This window comes from Urocitellus parryii, chromosome 3 (assembly GCF_045843805.1).
Source record: "Urocitellus parryii isolate mUroPar1 chromosome 3, mUroPar1.hap1, whole genome shotgun sequence".
NCBI lineage: Eukaryota > Metazoa > Chordata > Mammalia > Rodentia > Sciuridae > Urocitellus > Urocitellus parryii.
The window spans coordinates 53,728,384-53,751,250 of NC_135533.1; the positions used below are offsets into that span (position 1 = coordinate 53,728,384).

The 22,867-nt window shown below is 37.2% G+C and overlaps 1 protein-coding gene across 1 annotated transcript in view; it reads left to right on the plus strand.

Annotated features, from left to right (window-relative positions):
- Positions 1-22,867, plus strand: part of LOC144253642 (dihydropyrimidinase-related protein 2-like) — a 93,227-nt gene that overhangs the window by 15,477 nt on the left and 54,883 nt on the right. Inside the window, 2 exon segments of the mRNA XM_077795961.1 lie at positions 20,300-20,399; positions 21,455-21,574. Coding sequence (XP_077652087.1) covers positions 21,529-21,574 — 46 coding nt within the window. The 5' untranslated portion in view covers positions 20,300-20,399; positions 21,455-21,528.

Sequence of the window (22,867 nt, forward strand, 5' to 3'; positions counted from 1 at the left end):
GGATACGGTTTTGAGAAAAAGGAGAAAGAAGGTTTATTGCTTTGCTAGCAAGGGAGAAACACCGGGGACTCCTGTCCCAAGGGCTGTGATTCTGCCCATCATTAGGAACAGAGGGTTTTTAAAGAGGTGACTCAGAGAAAATGAGATTAGGATGGAAAGATCAGGAAGGAGAATATCAGGGAAAAGAAGATCAGAAAGAAGTTCAGAGAAAAGAAGATCAGGGAGAAGAAGGTTGGGAAAAAGAAAAAAAAAAAACCATGTAAGTTGCAGAGTATCAAGTGAACCCTGTTACATACCCATGGAAGTGGATTTTTTCCTGTGGCTTTGAATGCTGACTAGTATTTTGCTAGATTAATAAGGGAAGGAAAGTCATCGTGTGCAGAAGGGACAACTTGTGCAGGGGAATATAATTATATGGTGTGTCTGGGGAACAGCAAGCAGTTTTGAGCCATGCATAGAGAATATTGTAGAAAGCAGAGGGGAAGAGAGGAGGCCTGCTGTCCAGAGACAGGCTGTGGAGGTCATTTGATTTACATGAAGAGGTCATTAGGTAGATTGTATTTTAGAAAAAGATGTGGCCACAAAGGATGGATGGGTAGAAAGAGGTAGGACACAGGGAGTGGAGGGTGGGGCATGTAGCTGGGTGTTATGATTATAGTGCAAGTCAGATCTGATCATGGTGTAACTGGGGTTGGGAAGCAGTAATTAGAAAGCTAGAAGCAGACAGCAAGAAACAGAGAAGTTTCAGCATGAAGGTAGACCCAGGAATTAAGGTGGTATACACCAGACTTCTCCATTTCAGTGCCTTTTCCTTTTGTATTTCATGTGTAATCTGTGCAATGATACTCTGTTATGTCTGTATTGCTCCCTAATGATCTGTGGCTTAGTGATGTATTTAATACATATCAGTCATCCTTGACTGGCCACCCAATGTTTTAAACGTTAAGAAATTGCTCACAAATATTAGTATACTCAGGTTCTTGTTAACAAAATTGGAAAATGAGATAACATTGCTTTCCGGGGTTACAATAACTGCTAGGAATTGATCAGAGACAGTCCCCTCAAAACAGTTGTGGGGAGACTATGATTTTCAGTTTGCCTCTGTTTTCCTGTGGTTGAATGATGCCCTGATTCACTTACTTGTTTCTTCACTTACTTGTTTCTTACTTGATTCTGTTTCTCCCTTTTGTTAAATAAAAATTCAAGGAGGTCATTGTTTTGTTTTGCTTTTTCAGTGTTTATGATCAAACAAGGGCCTCACCTGTGCTAGTAAATGTTCTACCCCTCAGCTGCTCTCCCAGCTCTTTTTATTTTTTATTTTGACACAGGGTCTCACTAAGTTGCTTAGGGACTCACTAAGCTGCTGAGGCTGTCCTTGAACTTGGGATCCTCAGCCTTTGGAGTTACTGGGATTACAGGTGTAAGCCACCATGTTCAGCAAGGACATTGTTTTGGACTAAGTTTATGCACTAGTCTCCAACAGAATGAGCTAAAAATAAAAATGGAGTTACTTGTACTAAAGTTCCCTGTCATTAAACTGAATAAGCTGTTTATCTGACCTTCCAAGAAATCGGGATTAAAGAGATAACAGCTAAATTTTCCAAAGAGCTCAGTATTCAATTGGCATAATGAAGTTCCCTCAGCTGTAATCCTTATACAAAAAAGGTAGCCTGAAGTTAATAATCAACTATTTTCTTATTGTTCTGTCTCCTTGTCCTCATTTTACAAAGAAAGTAACTTTGCTAGGTGTGGTGGAGCACACTTATAATCCGAGTGGCTCCAGATGCTGAGTCGGGAGGATCGTGAGTTCAAAGCCAGCCTCAGCAATGTTGAGGCACTGAGCAACTCAGTGAGACCCTACCTCTAAATAAAATACAAAATGGGGCTGGGGATTTGACTCAGTGGTCAAGTGTCTCTGAGTTCTATCCCCGGTATCCCCCCTCCCCTCCCCCCGCAAAAAAAGAAAGTAACTGAAATGTCTGATCTGCTTTTAAAAAATGTATTTCAGTTTTCTTCAGTATCCCCTCTTTTTTTTTTTTTTTTTTTTGGTGGGGGTACTGAGGATTGAACCTGGAATTCTTTATCACTGAACTATAGCCCAGTTCTTTTTTCTTTTCTTTTTGTTATAGTTAGTTGTACATGACAGTAGAATGCACTTCCATTCATTGTACACAAATGGAGCACAACTTTTCATTTCTCTGGTTGTATATCATATATAGTCACAACATTTGTGCAATCATACATGTACCTGGGGTAATGATGACCTTTTCAGTCCCAGGTCTTTTTACTTTATTTTTATTTTAAGACTGTGTCTCCCTAAATTATTCAAGCTGGCCTTGAACTTGAGATGTTCCTGCCTCAAGTATATCACCTCAGGTCTACCATCTCAGATTACAGGTATACACCACTGTGCCCAGCTTCTTTAGTCCTTCCTGTCAAGAAAATCAGTCTCTTTCATTCATCAGAACATTTATTCTATCTTATGGAATAAACTATTTCCTGATTCTAGAATAAAAAATAAACCACATTAAAATTATTAAACTGAGGTGCACCTGGAGTACACACCTGTAGACAGACTCAACTACTCAGAAAACTGAGATTGTATATTTAAGGCCAGTCCAGGCAAATTAGTGGGATCCCCCCATCCCAACTTCAAAACAAAATAAAGAGTGTTTGCCTAACATGTTCAAGGACAGGAATTCATTCCCTAGTACCAAAAAATTAAAAACAACAACAAAAAAGTGATCATTAAGTAAATTGTTGTGATTGTGTCCTTGGACATCTATAAAAATTTTGAGTTTTCTATTCTTGTCCCATAATTTTCTGGGGACCTCATGGCTGATGATGATGAGGGATATGGAGGATGGGAGAAGCAGTATGGGGGAAACATTAACCTTTGGTTTTAGATGGTGGTTTTTGTTGTTGTTGTTTGGTACCAGGGGTTGAACCAGGGGTACTTAACCACTGCACCACATTTCCCAGCCCTTTTTATATTTTATTTTGAGACAAGTTGCTTAGGGCTTCACTGAGTTGCTGAGGCTGGCTTTGAACTTGCCATCCTCCTACCTCAGCCTCCTCAGTTTCTGGAATTACAAGTGTGCATCACCACGCTCAGTTTATGCTAATATTTATAGTACAACATGGTCATTTGCTTACAATTTGTCTCCCTTCCTAGTATATCGTTTATCTGTTATTCCCTTCATGTAGCACATATTATTCAAATTTTATTGAATGAATAAATAAATGCATAATTCATGTGAAAGAAGACATTCAGCTGAGTATGGTGGCACATGCTTGTCATCCCAGCAATTTAAGAGGCTAAGGCAGGAGAATGGAAGTTCAAGGCCAGCCTGGCCATTTAGGGAGACCCTGTCCCAAAATAAAAAATGAAAAGGCTGGGATTGTAGCTCAGTGGTCGATTGCCTATGGATTCAATTCTCAGTACCTAACCGGTGACCCTATCCACCCCTCCAAAGAAGGCATTCACTTATCAAGACGTATTTGAGGAGGAAAATATTAACAAGCCATAGTACTCCAAGGATTGAGAAAGGGAAGGTTGATATGATCTGTAGACTGCAGAATGTGGTGTAATAGGATGAGTTGCCTCCGCTCCAGCTTGTCTGTGGTGAAATAGGTTAGTAAGGGAGAAACATGGCAGGGAAGGTGGGAAGGTGGCCGGAAGAATCTGTCAGTGAGGGATCAGTGGAATGGGCCATGCAGTGAGGTTAATGGGCAGAAGTGGTATCATGAGGTCAGTTTTTGATGATTCACAGTCACAGGCAGAAGCAGAGTGTTGGAGCCCAGGAACTTCAGTTTGGGGCAGACAGGACTGAGAATCTTGGTAGTCTCAGGAGCCCAACAGGGCAGGATTTATTTCAGGTCCCAGAAACAGTGTTGGTGGATGGTGATCATAGGAGTTTCAATCAGTTGTCTGGGGTTGGGATTAACTTGTTCCCTGGATTCAAACATTCCAATGGTAATAACAGCAGCCTACAGTAATTTGAAAGCCTCCACTTAACATTGTAATTCGAAACTACACTTTTAGGTTGTTAACATTGAGTCAGTCTGCAGCAAGTTGGAGAGGCAGATCCCAGAAAATATAGGAGCTAGTAAGAGAAGGGGATTTGGTCAGCCTGGACTACAATACGTTTGGAATTATCTTGCATATCAGAATGACTGAAGGAACTTGTCAGATATTTGAGCTCAATCCCCTGATTCACAGGGCTTTGGAGAAACCAAGCTGTCTATCTAACAAGCAAATCAACTAATTGAAGGACTACACTAAGAGAGTCCTTGCTTAAATTTGGGGACACAGTTCTCTGGCTGGAGAATTGCTTCTTGTGAAGGCGCTTCTTTCTGACTTATACAATCAAAAGTGGCAAAATTGATCTCTGATTAATAGCCATTTTCCCTCAGGGTATTTATGTTTGAAAGCAACATTCTTGTTAGACACGATGTACAACTTTATACTCTTGGCTATATAACTACATATCTATCAAAATGTTATATTATGCCCCAAATAGCCTTAAATTGTACCTTTTAAGGAAAACAATGCTACGAAATTAGCAACCAACAAAGAACGTTCCATTATTGTCCAAAGGAAAAGATTCCTTTCAGGGTGTGTGTGAGGGTGTGTATGTGTATACATTCTTCATCTGTCCTTTCTTCATTATTTTGTTGTTTTTGAAAAGCTAATCATTTGCTCAATGTTAAAATCTAAACTCTGGAAGCTCCATGAAATTATTTAGAAAAAACATTATCTGAGTTCATATTTATTTATTTATTTATTTATTTATTTATACTGGGGATTTGACCCAGGGGTATTTTACCACTGGGCTAAATCCCTGACCCTTTTTCTTTTTTATTTTGAGACAGGATCTCACTAAGTTGCAAAGGCTGGCCTGAACTTGCAATCCTCCTGCCTCAGCCTGCAGAGTCATTGAGATTACAGGTACAGGCATGTACCTATACATGTACAATGGTACAGGCATGTACCACTGTTCCTGGCTATTTAAAATAATAATAATTAATTATTTAATTTTGCTGTAGTGGAGATTGAGCCCAGTATGCTCTGAGCTACATCCTCAGTCCTTTTTCTTACTTTTTATTTTGAGACAGGGTTTTGTTAAATTGCTGAGGCCAGCCTTGAATTTGTGATACTCCTGTTGAATAGTTGGGATCGCTGGCGTGCACCACCACACCCGGTTTGGGTTCACTTTTAAATTTAGCAATCCTTTTAGGACCTTAGGTCAACAGATTCTTTCAGTTATCACAGAGTACTGCTTCAAAAGGATGAAGTCTGTAAATTGCATCCGGGCAGTGGCACACTACTCTAATCCCAGCCACTCTGCAGTCTGAGAAAGAAGGATTCCAAGTTCTAATTGTTCCAGCCTGAACAACTTGGTTAGACATCCACTTCAAAAAAAAAAAAAAAAAAAAGGTAAATAAATAAGACTACTCGAATTTTAGATGAGATTTAAAGGGACTACTTATGAAAACTAGTTCTAAAAGATACAATAATCAAATTGTGTTTAAGGTCTATTGGTAGCCTAGTAATTAACCTCGTACTCCCTAGAAGATAAGAACATAGTGGTTTTAGACAGCAATAGGCTCAAATCTTATAGATCACATCTTACTGGCTTTGTGATTGAGTGCCTCAATCTCAGTTTCTTGATTTGTAAAGTGGGAATGATTTCCGTGTAGCTGCTATCATGTATAATAAAATAATATTCATGACTAGCTGAAGTGGCACAGGTCTTTAATCCCAGAGACTCAGGAGGCTGAGGCAGGAGGATCACAAGTTCAAGGCCAGTCTCAACAACTTAGATCCTATCTCGATATAAAAAAATAAAAAGGCTTAGGAATACAGCTCAGTGGTAAAGCAGCCCTGATTCAATCCTTAGTACAGAAAACAATAATGACAACAATAACAACAATAATGTTGTCAGTAGCACATTGGTGCTTGACATTCATTGAGGATCAGATACTGTGTCTTCCTGTTCACATTCTACAGCAGAATTGTAGGAGCAGGCTGCACCATTGTTTGATACTTTCTATGTCTTATTTTACTTTTAAAATATTATGTAACTTTATGGTGCATTAGCACAAAGAAATAATTTCTTTGTTATTGTAAATTTTGAGTGCTTGTTCTTTTGTTAACTCAGCTATTTTAATGAGAAAATTGATAATTTATGTAAGAGAGTTTACCTTTTTGGATATAAAAAGCATTTTTTTTCTTTTCTTTTCTTTTTTTTTTTTTTTTAACGTACCAGGAATAGAGTCTCCTGAGCGTTTGCTTGTTGTGGTATGAGGACATTAACCAGCAGTGTTTATTTAAAATACCTGGCAAATTTCCTTGAACTTCCCATTTTGAATAGACACAGGAGACATAACACAAATGGTTTGTTTTGATACCCTGGATGTCTACATCTTTAAAATACAGGTTCTGAACAGAAAAATCCCCTGGTTCTCTTTTATGACTGCCATATGAGTGTTCTGTTTTAAAATTATTCCTCTCTAATGTTCCATAACATCATTTTCTTAGACTTTCATCTAAAGACTGATTTATGTATCTAAAGATCGCATTGATTTCCATCTAGCTTAATTATAAATATAATATTCATAAATTTCTAAGCATAATAAAGGCTCAGGAAAAATTCGATATTGACAACAGAAGTTTCATGAAATGTCCTTGAAGTTTCCTTTCTACAAACAATGTAACCTCAAATCATAGATATGAGATATTTCGTTAGTCCAAAATGACCAAGTCACTCCCTAGTTGGACATTCTGTGCTTCCCAAAATGCATTCTCTCTTTCAGAACTTTAGAAATAATGCAACATTTTGGAAGGACAATCTTACCTTTTATAGTACCTGATGGAAGGACTAAGTGGGCAGAAGAGAACCCCATGAAAAGCTGATGGTGATTGATGAGTGACTTATGTATATGGAAGTTTGAAAAATATAAAGCTACTATGAGCACTAGAGGAAAAAGCTAAAACCTAGAAGCTGATTTCATTATTTTTTCCATGCCTCATTAAATAAGTTACACATTTTTTTCAAATAAGCAAATAAGCACTTTGATGTCACTGATGTATTAAATATTTGTTAAGTGCCCAGAAAACAGTTAGGTATTGTGAGAATTTAATAGCTATAATTAAAACAAATGTACCGTGAATACTGACTTAAATCCTTTTTAAACATATGGGGATGGAAATAAATTAAAGAAAAGGGCTGGGGATATAGCTAAGTGGTAGAGTGTTTGTCAAGAAATGCAAGGTCCTGGGTTGGGACTGTAGCTGAGTGGTAGAGTGCTTGCCTAGCATACATGAGGCACTAGGTTTGACCCCCAGCACCACATAAATATAAACAAATAAAATAAAGGTATAAAAAATAAAATAACATTATTAAAAAAAAAAAGAAATGCAAGGTCTTGGGTTTGATCTTAAGTGCTGCCACAAATGAGTGTGTATGTGTGTGTGTGTGTCTGTTTACCTATATAAAACAAAGGACTCCCACCCATAGAAACCTATATTGTCTTCCCAAAAGATATGGTCATGAAAGATTTCTATGTTGAGTTACTAGCACTAAACTAAAACTAAACATTCACCTACCCATTTCTTTTTATTGTCCCCAGTACTGTGGAACTCTACCAGGGTTGCTCTACCACTGAGCTACAACATCAGGCCTATTTATTTATTTATGGTACTGGGGATTAAACTCAGGGGCACTTGACCACTGAGCCACATCCCCAGCACTATTTTGTATTTTATTTAGAGACAAGGTCTCACTGAGTTGCTTAGCACCTTGTGGTTGCTGAGGCTGGCTTTGAACTTAGGAACCTCCTGTCTCAGCCTCCAGAGCCACTGGGATTACAGGTGTGAACCACTGTGCCTGGCCCCCTTTTATTTTTTATTTTAAATATTTGTACAGTCTTGATAAATTGCAACCTTCAGCGTGTGCTACTGTGCCTGGCCCATTCTTCAAAGTAGATTGTCAGTCAGTCATCAAAATTTTACGAAATTATTGATATTTTTTTAATGATAACTTATGTTTTTTCCTCAAATGGAAGTTAGATAAGAGAAAATAATTGTAAACCACAGCAGAGAAGAATTTTAAGTTAGAATTTAGGTTCTTCAATGAGATATTTCATTTCTGGATTTGTTCATTGAATATATACGTATTCATATTTATATATACACTATCATATTTACATGTGTATTCATACACACAAATTTTTTCCCTCAGTACTGAGGATTGAACCTAGAGGCACTCTACCACTGAGCTACATCCCCAACACTGCTAAATTGATAAGGCTGACCTTGAATTTACTATCTTCCTGCCTTAGTATCTGGAATTACAGGTGTGCACCACCTCAAATTAATATGTAAGGAATACTTACTTTATGTTCAGTGCTCTGAAAGGTATAGCGGGCTAAGATGATGGGCAAAGTAAACAAGAACTCTATTCTCATGGAGCATCCACTGTAGTATTAGAGAAGCAGAATAAATAAGTAGATGTATAGGCGAGCAACAATATTTCAAATACTTAAACTGTACAGATTGAAGTAACATGGAGACTCTTTCTTCTTGGTTTATTGCTTTTTGCCCCTGGAATGCTTTCAATTTAAATTTATTGGCTAAATGCATCTGTTCCTAAAACTGTAGGTACGAGGAAAAAAGAGATAACGTAAAAATTAAAATGTCATCAATCTGGCTTTAAGAGCAAAAGGAAATGGATACTTGGCTGAAGATTAAGTAAGAAAACAGTGGAGAAATTTTCAACAGTTACAGATTTAGCCAGCAGTTATGCCTGGACTAAGACTGTAAACAATTTGTACTTTTAAGTTCTCCAAATTCTGTCATATTCATTAATCATATTTTACAATTAAAGCATTGCCAAATCCATGCCCTTGAAGGTTTTTCTAAGCTTTCCCCCCTTTTTTTCTCGGTCCTCATAATTATTTAAATTTTATTTTTGTACTTTTTGAAGTTTGTATTTTATGTTTATTTTTCCCTATTAGTCCAATTTGACCCCCTGTTCCCCCTGTTGGAGTTAATAGAAGCATGTTTTGGCAGATTATTTGGCCTATTTTCAGTCCAAAGCCCTCTCCACACCCCCACCCCATCTGGGGAATTGAGGATCATATCCATTGCCTTAGAGCATGCTGGGCAAGTACTCTATCAGTGAACATAGGCTCTCAGTCCTATTTTTTCAATTTTACATTAAGATAGCATCTCAAGGGGCTGGGCGAGCTAGTGCATGCCTGTAATCCCAGTGGCTTGGGAGGCTGAGGCAGGAGGATTGAAAGTTCAAAGCCAGCTTCAGCAATTTAGGGAGGCCCTTTCTAAAAAAAAAAAAAAAAAAAAAAAAAAAATTTTTTTTTTTAAAATGGTTGGGGAAGTTGCTCAGTGGTTAAGAGGTGCTCTATTCAATTCCTGGAAGATAACAACAACAACAAAAGAGAGAAAAAGATAGGTTCTCATTGAGTTTCTGTGGGGGCCTCAAACTTTGAATTCTCCTGCCTTAGCCTTCAGACTTGTTGGGATTAGAAATGTCCATCATCGGGCCTGGTTAGAATTCTTATCAACATTTTCAAGCACATTTTTCGTTATGTTCTTACAGATATATAATATAATAGAGGTCTAGAGAATATATCAGCTAGGACCAAATAAAACACAAAAGATGGTTAAATTTAGTAGATTATGATTTATAGGCTGTTTCCATTAGAGTGATTTATTTTGTTAACATCATGTCTAATAACTTACTTAACATACATGGAAATGTTTTGGAAATAAGTTCAGTAAGCATTAGGAGTAAATATGGAATGCTTTATTTTGTCCATTATTGGCTCTAGGGTCCATTGTGTTTTTTGTTTGTTTGTTTGGTTTTGGTATTGGGTATTGAACCCAGAAGTGGTTATTCTTCTGAGCTGTATTCCAAGTTTTTTAAAACTTTTATTTTGAGACAGGGTCTCACTAAGTTGTCTCGGTGGCTTGATTTGCAGTTATTTCACCTTAGCCTCTGGAGTAGCTGGAATTACAAGTGTGCATCCTTGCACTCAGCTTCTTTCAGTTTTCTTAAGGGAAAAAGCCAGAGACAGAACAGTTTTGATAAGGTATACCTTTGTTCCAATCGGAGGAAGGAAACAATATATGAATTGATTTGCATTAAAGACCAGGAGACAGTAGGTAGGGCTGTGACAGCACTGGTTGATGCTGAGAATTAGGTGGATGGGTATAAGTTGTGGGGAAGATCTCACTTTTATCTTCTTTGTTGAGTTTTGAATCATGGGAATGTTTTAACTTTTGAAAAACAAGCATGCAAAACATTAGAAATAAAGTCACCTTTATTAGCCATAAATTAAACCATTAGTGTGTACTTAAAACTTAAGACTCAAATTATCTTCTAAAACGCAGACCTTAAAACTTAATTTTACAGCATGAGATAGAACCGTTAATACGTAAATCTTGACTTTGACATTTCCTAAGGCTCTTGAAGAGAACTTCTCATCCTGTATGTTTGACTTTAGAGTGTCTCACCTGATTTTCCTTTAGGAGTTAATAATTCAAAACGATGAAATTTGTGTTACTGTAAAGGTAGAAAACACCCCTTTATATTTCAAATCATTTCCAGATTTTGGGTCTTGCCAAGATTGTACCCATCTCAAGGGGATAACATGCGATTCTCAATCAGCAGGCTCCATCATTAGGAGCTCATGATGGTTCCCAAGTGCATTCATTTCTACCCAGGACACTGTTACCTGAGGACACACAGAAGGTGTCTGGATATGTGCAACAGGAGTCAGACATTTTACTTGCTCCTATCATGACCCTGTACTTACGTAGGAGACCAACGTTCCACATTCACACAATACTACATGCCCCACCTCCACATAGCAGGGCTGCATGCAGGATTTGGAGAGAAACTGAGGAGATAATATCATGGAGCGAATCTGGTAGTGGTAGAGAAGCAGGCAGCAGAGAAAAGGAATGGGTGGTGTACCGTTTTCCTTAAAGCTGGAGGATCTGAATGAATGAAAAGTATGTTCTTCCACTTACTCCGCATTTTTTTGTGTGTCAACTCTTTAAATCTGATGCCCCGGAGACAAGCTAAAGAGTCACAGTTTATCTAAGAGAGACAAAAATCTGAGGACAGGATATCATTCTAACTTGATGCTGGATTTGTTGACATTTGAGACAAAACCCTGGAACTTTTATCTAAATAGAAGTGTCACCATATTTTAGTTTAACTGATAAAGTTATGGTCAGGGTGGAAATGCCATCTGTGTGGTTGAAACTACAGGCTGTTTCCCAGGAAGTTTGTCTCCTAAACTTTGATGATGATCTTGTTTGGAAGAAATAAAACAGGCCCTGAGAGGAGAGTGAAGATTCACACACCAAGTGAGGTGGGGAAGGAACACAGGCTCCGGACACTCCAAAAACAACAAAATCTCCTTTTTTTTTTTGGTGAAACAGTGTGCTTTGAGTTAAAAAAAAATGATATTAGGCAAATCCAGTGACTCATATTGCCTCAACAATCTTATTATGTATAGATCTACTTATATAATATTGCCTTTAAAAATGAGAGAGAAGCCACCAGGGGTGGTAGCACACACCTGTAATCCCAGCAACTCTGGAGGCTGAGGCAGGAGGATGGCAAGTTCAAAGCCAGCCTCAACAACTCAGCTAGGCACTGAGCAACTTAGCAAAATTCTGTCTCAAAATGAAAAATAAAAAGGGCTGAGGCTGTGGTTGTGGCTCAGTAGTTAAGTGCCCCCTGAGTTCAATACCTGATACAAAAGTTGGGAGGAGGGAAAAACAGCTCCCCCCCCAAAAAAAAATTAAAAAGAAAAAACTCTCAACATATCTTTAGTTTTTGCTCAGAAGTATATAAGTGATATTTCATTTTATTTCCACTGAAATAACATGTGCTTCATTTACTTACATACTTCAGATTTTATGAAGGCTATTAGGACAAAAGACTTCACCTTTTGGGGTCTTCTCTCTGGTGAAAATTCTACCTCTGGAGACATGGAGTGTAGTTCCTTATCAAACACAGAGTTGGCTTAATCCCACACTAATCATGCTTCCCAGTGTGGTAACCAGATGAGGAAGTGATGTCAGTGTGATGTGAGAGGACATGCAAATCTGTGGTTAGGTCTGCAGATAGCCTTGTGGAGTTCAGGTGCCCAATTTCCAGTATTTGTTTTCTGTACCCTTCTGACATCTTCTTGTCTAGAATATGAGGCATTTACTGATTCTACTTCTGGGAATACATTTGGAGATCCCACCCGGAAATGACAAAAGTTCACAAAGATAATTAGGGGACTGAAGTTGACTGCTAGACACTTTGTCAATGGATTCTGTTTGGAAGCAAATCTTGTACTAGAATTAAGGCTGCTATGTTCTGTATATAATAAGATAAAGACTCATTGAGCTGAAAGGAACTTTTAAACCTAGTTTAAAACATTGTATAGATGAAGAAAAGAAAACTTGGGCTAAGTAATTATGTCACTGTTAAATTTAAGCCTTTAGTTTAAATCCTACATTTTGTATCTACTTACTCAATGGCTTGCCATGTTTGCTTTTTTGTGGTATGGGGGCTTGAACATGGGCACTGTGCCATTGATTTATAACCCTAGTCCCCTGCCCTGTTCTTGGTACAAGGGATAAAACCCAGGGGTGCTTAACCACTGAGCCACATCCCCAGCCATTTTTATATTTTACTTTGAGAAAGGTTTCATTAAGTAGCTTAGGACCTTGCTAAATTGCTGAGGCTGACTTTGAACTTACCATCCTCCTGCCTCAGGCTCTGGAGCCCCTGGGATTATAGGCATGCACCAACGCACCGGGCTCCTTTTTATTTTTTATTTTGAGTTGCCATCACAATCATAATGTTAAGTTCCTCTAAAAAGGGAGGCAAAGAGAAGTTGAATCATGAGAACATCATCCTGTACATGGGGGTACCGGTGCTGCTCCAGCACCCCAGGAGGCAAAGGGTTTTGAGATTTCCAGTGCTCCCTTCCTTGTTTATTCCTACAGCAAACATTCATAGCCTATGTCAAGTTGAGACTCTCTCTTTTTTCTTAACAACTTGAAAAGACTGAACATGCCATCACAAATCTGACTGCTTAAAGTGCTGAATGTAGATAGGCTCAGAATTTCCCCTGAGCTATGGCAGGATAAGGTATTTTTTGAGTTCACATGACAAGGGCTAATGATAGTTCTCTTTCTTGACTCATCTTTTGAACATTACCAACATTTTAACCCCAGATTACAACCTTATTTTACCACAAGTTCAAGCACTATGAATAAGAACTGCAGAGGCAAGGGCAGAAAAAGCCACAGATATGGTTCTGGCTTGTGATGTCCTAGATTTCCCTTAAGCATATTAACTGTTGCAAGATAAAGGTCAGCAAAATTGAAGAGAGGAACCACAAAATTGCTGGGTTTCAACTCTCATCATGACTTTGAAGGAATGGGGGAAAATAATATATGTCCATTATTATTTTAGTGGTAGATTTTATTTCACTTTGTTTCTGAACAGCACAAAAGATCTGCTGAATGCTATCAATAGTTACTCCATACTTTCCTTATCATACTGTTTATAACATTTTATTGATTAATCATATAATTAATATTTTATTCTTTTTTCTCTCTATAAATCATCTGAGGGAGGGAACTATGATGCTATTGTTCAGTGCTGTATTCCCAACAAAATTAAAATATGGTACCCTTCCTCAAAAATAACTAAGAATTTCAAGACAACAGGGTACATGCCTGTGACTCTGGTGCTGCTGGTGTGTAATAAGCACTCAATAAGAATCTATTCACTGAGTGACTTAGTATTCTGAATGAATACATCTTTTGTTCTGAAGACTAAAAATTGTATACTACTGATGATATTAGAGCTATACTACCATATCTATACTACTATATTTTTTCAATAACCACTGTCAAATCTTCCTACCTTTAGTAGTAATATTTAATAATAGAGCTGATGGTTTGCAACTGGCTTGGCTACTGTTTCCAATTACTTTGGCTGCATTGAATTTAAACCTTGAAAGACCCAGATTAATATACATCCTCCTCCTTCTCCTCCTCCTCCTCCTCCTCCTCCTCCTCCTCCTCCTCCTCCTTTTTCCTCTAATTCAGGGGTAATTTACAACTGAGCTACATCCCCAGTCGTTTTAGTTTTTATTTTGAGACAGGGTCTTGCTAAATTGCTGAGGGTGGCCTTGCTCTTTCCTCAGCCTCTGGAGTATCTGGAATTACAGGAGTGCACTATTGCAACTGGCTTGATTACTGTCTTCCAATTACTTTGGCTGCATTGAATTTAAACCCTGAAAGACCCAAATTAATATACAAAGGAATATAAATCTACATCTTTTAAAAACTATTGTTATAGATACAGTGCCTTAGTTATATTAAAATAATACAGAATAAGAAAGCACAGTTGCAAAACTACTCTGCTTTGTATCTGGGAAGTTTCAAACCACTGATGTAGACGAGACTACCTTAGAAAGAATAATAGCTTGAAGCTGAAATTTACTCAGTACTTCACAAATCAATGACAAATAAGTTTCTCCACTCAGTCCCCTACAATTGGAGGGATACACTTGAACTTTTCCAGAAATGATCTGATTCTGGAGCTGTCAGAGGAATCTTCTTTGGAAATTACCACATCCATCTGTAGTAATAGGCTAACCTGGTTCATGTAGGAAAATGTATTTTTAAAAATAAGCTTCATCTTCATTCTTTTGCTGTGAAACACCAAGTAATTTAATAATAGAGCCGATGGTTTGCCTGAGTTAAATCCTATAGGACTTCGTTTTCTCTAGTCAAGTTTCTCATCACATGTCAGTCCCAAGAACATTTAGATGTGTTCCATGCTATTTTTTTCATCCTTCATATGACTAATTATTATTTTCCTTCCTCAGTTTTCTTTAAAATGTGTCATGGGAGTGGAAACTATGTGGATATTCTAAAACTCAGCCTGCCCTCAGAAGCCTGATAGAAAGAGAACAATCTTTGGAGAAGGAAATTTGTATTTGAATCTCACTTTTACCACTTTTTCTTTTCCTGTGTTCTTTTGAAAATTTATTTAATCTCTCAGGATCTCAGTTTATTTTCTCTAAAGTGGAGAGGATGGTTCCCTGGCAATGTTTGTTTTAAGGTGCATGGTGGGGTTGGTGCAATAGCTTATTGGTAGAACAACTGCCTAGCATGTGTGAGGCCCTGCATTCCACCCCCAGCACTGCAAACAAATAAATGGATATAAATAGAAAGATTCCTGATGATAGAGGCAAGTCGAATGATACCTGATAACTATTTAATACTTGGTAGATGTTATGATGGTGGTGAAGAAGTCTCATTTTTATGTATAAGTTTTATAAAGTATTTTTTTCTCATTTTCAAAGTAATACACACTCATCATAGAAGAATGCTTTTAAAAACACAAACACACACAGCACACGCTATCTAGATGTCACGTAGTCATTAGCATGTTGAAAAAAATAAAAAAGGCAAAGGAGATTTATAGAGAGATTCTTAAACATTCAACCTTTGACTTTTTATTTTCCATATTTTTGTGGTATTGGAGATTGAACCCAGAACCTTGCATGCCAGGCTACTGCTTTACCACTGAGCTACCCCAAGCCCCTTTTCAAAAATTTTATATTAAGACAGGGTCTTGCACAATTGCTCAGGCTGACCTTGAACTTGCCATCCTCCTGCCTCAGCTTCCAGAGTAACTGGAATTATAAGAGTGTGCCACTGCACCTGGTGTCTTTTGATTTCTTGAGGCAAAAGAGTTTTGGAATTCAAAATAATTGCTAAAGAGAGAAAGGATGTGGCTATAGCAACTCTGGCTGCTTTATTGCAATGAGTAGAGAGTAACTTCTATTTGTTCAGGTCCAGACAGAGGCTTTGGGTCATAGAAACACAGATGAGCTGTTGGACCAGGTAAGAGATGTAGTTACTCACCCTTTAATAGTTTGCAAATTGAGTACAATGAACATTGTTACACTCACATGTATTATTTTATATCATGAGTTAACTCCTTATAGTTTAATGCTTGACAGTGAAACGCACAAGAATGAGAAGTTTGCTGGGCATACTGTTCATCCGAACTGCTCTTTAATGTAAACTTTCATTACTAGCAAAATAACAGAAGTCATAAGAGAGAAGCATCAATGACTTGAAGAGGAAATAGACCTTACCAGTAAGTCTGAAAGGACAAGGAATAGCTGGGACTCCAGCTGTGCACCCTCATCCCCTGCAGTAGTGGATTCTAATTTGACTGTAAGAGCCTCTAAGCTACATGCTTTCCAGGAAGGAAAGCACTGCCACAGCTAACTGTGGAGAACAGAGGACACTTTCCTAAAGAGATCTGGAAAGCTCTGAGTCACAAGAATTAATCAGGGCCTCAGCATTGATGCAAGCATTGATTTGGGCACATTGGTAACCTGTTCTGTAGGTCTTTATGGAAAGTGACTTAATGATATGTTGCCACCTGCTATTTTGGGGATCTATCCAGTATTGAACAATTTATATGCAACATATTGACCAGGTTAATTTTATTCTTTCTCCATACTAGAGATTGAATCCAGCAGCACCTTGTCATTGAACTACACTCCCAGCCCTTTTATTATTGTTATTATTATTTAAGATGAGGCAGGGTCTTACTAAATGGCAGATACTTGTGATCCTCCTGGCTCAGCCTCCTGGGTTGCTGGCAGGTTAAACTTAAGTTTGTTTTTTTGTTTGTGTGATGATTAGTAGTGACAGTAATTTTATTTTAGTCACCATCACCCATATTATGTTGTATTAACAGTGACAGCAACTATTACTAGCCTTAATCTGAAGCAGGATTTAACAATATGGAAACCGTATACATATTGGAAAGGAACTAATAACTTAATGATAATGTAACAGATAATTTAACAATGTTAATTGATAAAACTCGGTCCTACTGACTGATTACTGAAAGGAGATAGCTGAAAGGAGAACAATACAACAATAAAGAACCAAACTGGACAGCTCAACTCAAGTTACTGAATAATTTTTTTGCTTTCTAAATCCAAAATTTGAGTGAAAATATTATGACTGCTTCCACACTGTATTTGAAAAATGAAATCTGATTTGGTAAAGCAGCAATTTTTTCCATATGTCCAGCTTTTAAATCAAAGAATTGAATGTGATCAAATCAGCATTATATCAAAAGAATGGCCAGAACATGATCACATATTCCAACTCTCTCGTCTTTTTGTTTGTTTGTTTCATTTTGTTTTTATTTTTAAAACAATCTAGGGTTTGGGGTGAGAGATAGAGACTAGATAGTTGGTGTGTTTCATGTGTTTCATTGAAGGGATCTATTAACCAGCCCAGAGGCCCTGAGAGCAGGAAATTACTAGTGGATATTAAAGTTGTAACACTGGATGGGACCACCAAAAGAGTAGAGGTTGGAGAGAAGAGCAACCAGTGAAGGAGACCAACAAGTGAAGAACGAGTGTGGGTGGTGGAAACCAGGTGAAAAAATGAAACAAAATAAAAAACAGTGTTTGCCAGGAGGAATTTGCTCACTGGGTGAAATACTGTGGACCGGGCAAGAAAGATTAGGAGAGGGGATTGGCCACTGATGCTTACTCCTCATATGTGTGTGTGTGTGTGTGTATACACACACACATATATATATATAAAGAAGAATACACACACATATACACACATATTCTTCTTAGTTGTAAATATTTGCTACTTTGTTATGTGGTGCTGAACTTTGAACCCAGTGCCTCACACATACTAGGCAAGTGCTCTACCACTGAGCTGCAATCCTAGCCCCCTGATTCTTACTCTTGAAATGCTCATTTAACCCATTTTCAAGTGAGGAAAGAAAATCGTAGAGAAGAGAAACAACTCCCCTGAGGCTCTCTGTTCTTACAGTTGTCAAAATTTAGAACTATTTCAAGCCAGATGCAGTGGTGCATGCCCGTAATCCCAGCAGCTTGGGAAGCTGAGGCAGGAGGACTGCAAATCCAAATCCAGCTTCAGCAAAAGCGAGGCCCTAAGCATCTCATTGAGACCCGGTCTCTAAATAAAATACAAAACAGGGCTGAGGAGGTGGCTCAGTGGTCATGTGTCCCGAGTTTAATCCCTTGTACATGCCCTCCCCCCCCAAAAAAAATTTAGAGTTATCTTATACCTTGAAAATGACTCAACCTACTGTCAAGTACTATTTACTTTAACTTTTAAGGCATATATTTCACATTTTTGCTTTGCCACATGTACTACTACATTTTTTTTCACTCTCCTTAGTATTCCTTTTTATTATATTCCAGAGGACTTTGAAACCTGATAAAGATGATGGGCAACAGCATAATTAAATGAACAATGTGAGAGCCTCTGAGGGTTGAGCCATAAAAAGTAATTGTAGTGATTTATTGCTCCACAGAGTTTGTTTTCATAGATTCATTGTGTATCTTACCATGGAGTGTTCAGAAATCACTACCAGTAAAAGTTAGGATATAATCTGTGGTTGACCTTTTATAAAGATAATGACAGATAAAACAATGTGGTCTTGAATTCTTTGCTTGTTAAAATAGTCATAATTTGTAAACATAAACCAACTAAACTTGACTTTATTGTTTTAGGCAAAAAAAAAAAAAAGTCTTATTTATTTTATTTTGGAGTGTTCCTTGTATTTTTCTCTGAAATAGAACTGCTAGTTAAATGAGAGCTCAGGGAGAGTTGGCTTTCCAAGGGAGAATTAGAAAGCCTTTTAAATAGTTAAAGAAAGCCTTTGCTACTTTGGATCAAGCAATGTTTGTTGTCTATTAGAAGTACATTTATTCTCTCGATTGTTGTTGAATTTTTTCCTTTTTTATTGAATTGTGAGGATGTGACCACAGAGGATTTTTGCTGGGCAGGGAGGAGAGCTTCCAAATATAATTCAACAGAAGATTTTTTTCAGCCTTTATAAGAGAATATGAGTGTTTTATTTCTTATTTATTTTATCACAATAGTTGAAAATTCTTCAACAGATTAATTGTCTACCTCGAACTAGAATCAGTTGCCTACTGATTTGCCTGGATGATGTTCTCAATTCTGTTTTTTTTTTTTTTCCTTTCATTCCACTGGGCAAACATCTGCCGGGATTTCTTGATGGCAACATAGTGATTACTGAGCTCCACCCTATTAGAAATACAACTAGTTTTCAACTCATGAAAGTCTATAAAAGCCACTTTTTTAGAAGTCTCTAAACTTTGGAACTATTCAATGATACTCTATTTTTGCCAGCAATAAACAATATATATATATATATATGTATATATGTATATATATATATGTATATATATATTATTTTAATGTAAAGGGCAAGGTATTGAACAGACACTTCACAGAAGAAGCAATACAATCAGTCAATAAATATATGAAAAAATGTTCAACTTCACTAGTAATGAGAGAGATGCAAATCAAAACTACTCTTAAGATTTCATCTCACTTCAATCAGAATGGCAATCATCAAGAATATAAGCAACAGTAAATGTTGGCGAGGATGTGGGGGAAAAAGGTACACGTATACATTGCTGGTGGCACTGCAAATTGATGCAGCCAGTCTGAAAAGCAGTATGAAAATTCCTCGGAAAACTGGGATCGGAAGCACCATTTGACCCAGCTGTCCCACTCATTGGTTTATAACTAAAGGACTTAAAATCAGTATACTAAAAATTCTTTAAATTTCATTTAAATTAATACAATTTAACAAAGTCAATTTAAATAACATTTAATATAGATTAAATCATTTAATATTAACTATATAATAAAAATATTAATAAGATTAATTTTAATAAAAATCCACTTAGTGGTTTTAGAAACTACAGGTATCAGAGAAATATTAGCTATATATTCTACTTTTGTCTGCTCTCTCATTTTGCCTAACTTAAGCTAGAAACTTTTGTTTATCTTTTATCTTAATTTACCAAGATAAAAATGGGAAGACAAAACACCCAGTAGCTACACACATCAGCTTTTCCTTTGTTTTTTTTTTCTAAATTTTGCCTTAACATTTACATTATTTTATCCAGTATCCAGGTATTTTCTTATGTTTTTATGTTAAAAGCATATGCCGTTTGATTTCAATCTCTTTTCAAATACATATATCTAAATCCCTGTTGCTTCTGCCATTATAGTATTTTAATTTAATTCCATCTTGATTTTTGCTTTAATCTAACAATTATTTGGAATTGTTTCTATGGCCCTAATTTCATTGTATATGGAATTTTTTTTTTTTTTTTTTTTGAGGAGTCAAAATTCTTCAAATTTTAGATGCACAAAGAATTGCAGCCTGTGTGATAACACCTTTACGGAATTGGCTGGCGTTTTCATTGTGGTCTAGGGCACGGTAAGTTTTGGTGGCTGTAGCCTGTGTGTTTGAACATGATATGTAGTTTTGTGTGCATGGTACAACTTCTTGGTATAGCTCCTCAGTCAGGCTTCTTAAGTGCATTACACAGCTCTTCTCTATCCCTCCCTGCTTGTTGGTGGTTCCTTGTTTGGGTTCTGAGAGAGGGATGTTCAGTTGATGCCTTTGATTCTGCAGGGTTTCCCATGTTTTTGCTCTATGTACCCCACGGTGTGGTACCCCAGATAACTATCTTATTGTTGTCCTGTGCTCTGTGATCCCTGGTATGTAATACTGAAAGCATGAAGCAGCCTGTTACCTCTCAGCTTCTGCAAGTGAACTGTTTCCTTGCACGTTCTATGTTTGCTTTTGTCTTTTCAACTTGATCTACTCTTTCATAATCTATTTTTGTGTTCAGTCCTTGAAATTCTCATTCTTATTTTGGATCACTGAGCATTTCAAATGTCCTTTTCTAATTTCTATGAGGATTTGGTGGTAGAAGGAGAAAGAGAGGTGAAACATGCTCATTTTCAGCCTTTAAGATTGAACCTCAAATCTTAGTGTAGTTTTGATTTTCACTTCTCTAAGTGCTAGTGATGATGAGCATATTTGCATAAATTTGTTGATTAATTTTATATCATCTTGGGAGAAGTGTCTGTTCAGGTCCGTGGCCCATTTATTGAATGTTTTATTTTATTTTATTTATTTATTCGTTCATTTATTTATTTATTTGTGTGTGTGTGTGTGTGTGTGTGTGTGTGTGTGTGTATTTAGATTTGTGAGTTCTTTCTATACCCTAGAGATTAGTGCTCTATCTGATGTGTGATGGGGCAAAACTTTTCTCCCAAGATGTAGGATCCCTATTCACCTCCCAGATTGTTTGTTTTGTGGAGAAGAAACTTTTTTAGTTTGAATCTATCTCATTTATTGATACTTGATTTTAATTCTTGTGCTATAGGAGTCTTATTAAGGAATTTTGGGACTAATCCCATATGATTGGAATTAGGGCCTACTTTTTCTTCTGTTACATGCAAGGTCTCTGGTTTTATTCCTAGGTCCTTGATTCATTTGAGTGGAGTTTTGTGCATGGTGAGAGATAGGGGTTTAATTGCACCTCCCTCCAGTTAGAATGTCAGCGATTTTTGAAAATGGCAACTATGATGAAGACAACAACAGTAAGTGTTGGTGAGGATTTCAGGAAAAATGTACACTCCTACACTGTCGGTGGGACTGTAGATTGGTGCAGCCAATATGGAAAGCAGTTTGGCGATTCCTTGGAAATTTGGGAATAGAACCACCATTTGACCTAGCTATCCCTCTTTTTGGTCTATACCCAAAGGACTTAAAAACTGCATACTACAGGGACACAGCCGCATCAATGTTTATAGCAGCAAAATTCACATTAGCTAAATTGTGGAAACAACTTAGTAGATGAATGCATAAAAAAAAAATGTGGCATTTATACACAATTAATATCACTCAGATACTTACCCTCTCGCTCAGTCCAGGAGACGCTAGTGCCCTTCACTACCTCTGTCAGAGCCTGGTTCGGACAGCTGGTGCCTCGGAGAGGACAGGCTGATCCTGCCTGCCTCCCATGTACCCTTTGTCACAGGGAGCGACATTCATGTGAGACCAAATAAAATCCAGTCATAGACATTAATAGAATATCTCAAAAAAGTATTTAATAAAAAGGCTAGCAAATACAGGGTCTTTAATGAAACTTTAATAAAATTTATGAGACAAGGAAACTGAAAGCACAATATTTTCTTAGGAACTTTTCTGTTTGGTGTTATTCTTTACAATATAGCAGCTTTTCCTAAGAATGCAGGGAGTATGAAATTTCTAAGGCTATCTTGCTGTGTTCTCCATTAAACCCCTTGTCTTAAAAAAACCTTGGATCTAGATTAATCTTTGTAATTTTCTGAGTACCTGTATAACATATTTTTCTCAAGAATGCAGTGAGGTCGCCGTTTCCAAGAGCTCTTCAATTCTGAAATATAAGAAGTGTGTTTCCAGGCATTGAAACCCAAAGGCTCACCTAGACACAATGGAGTGAGCAGAATATATAAAAATCTCTCATGACAAATCTGAACTCTGCTTTTCCCAACCGTGTGAAGTCTGCTGGAATAAGATTCCAAGTAATTTGGCAAGTCGAAGCCAAATATATACTTTGATATTCTTCTCGGGAGTAAGCCGTGTGATGTTACAGGAAGGCAGATTTTAGTGCTGAATTTCTGATCGTATCCCCCCAAAAGTTGTTCCATGCATATCATGCAAGAATGTAACCTCCAAAAAATAAATAAATAAAAGAGAGGACATTTGACGTAAGAAGGCTGGATAATATTTGCATGTTCGTGTATTTTTACCACACATCATACCTTCTTATTTCTTCCTTGCTCTGATTTGAAGCATATGCTTTCATTTTTCATTTTGGCTTACCGTGTTATCACTTAATAATAATTCAG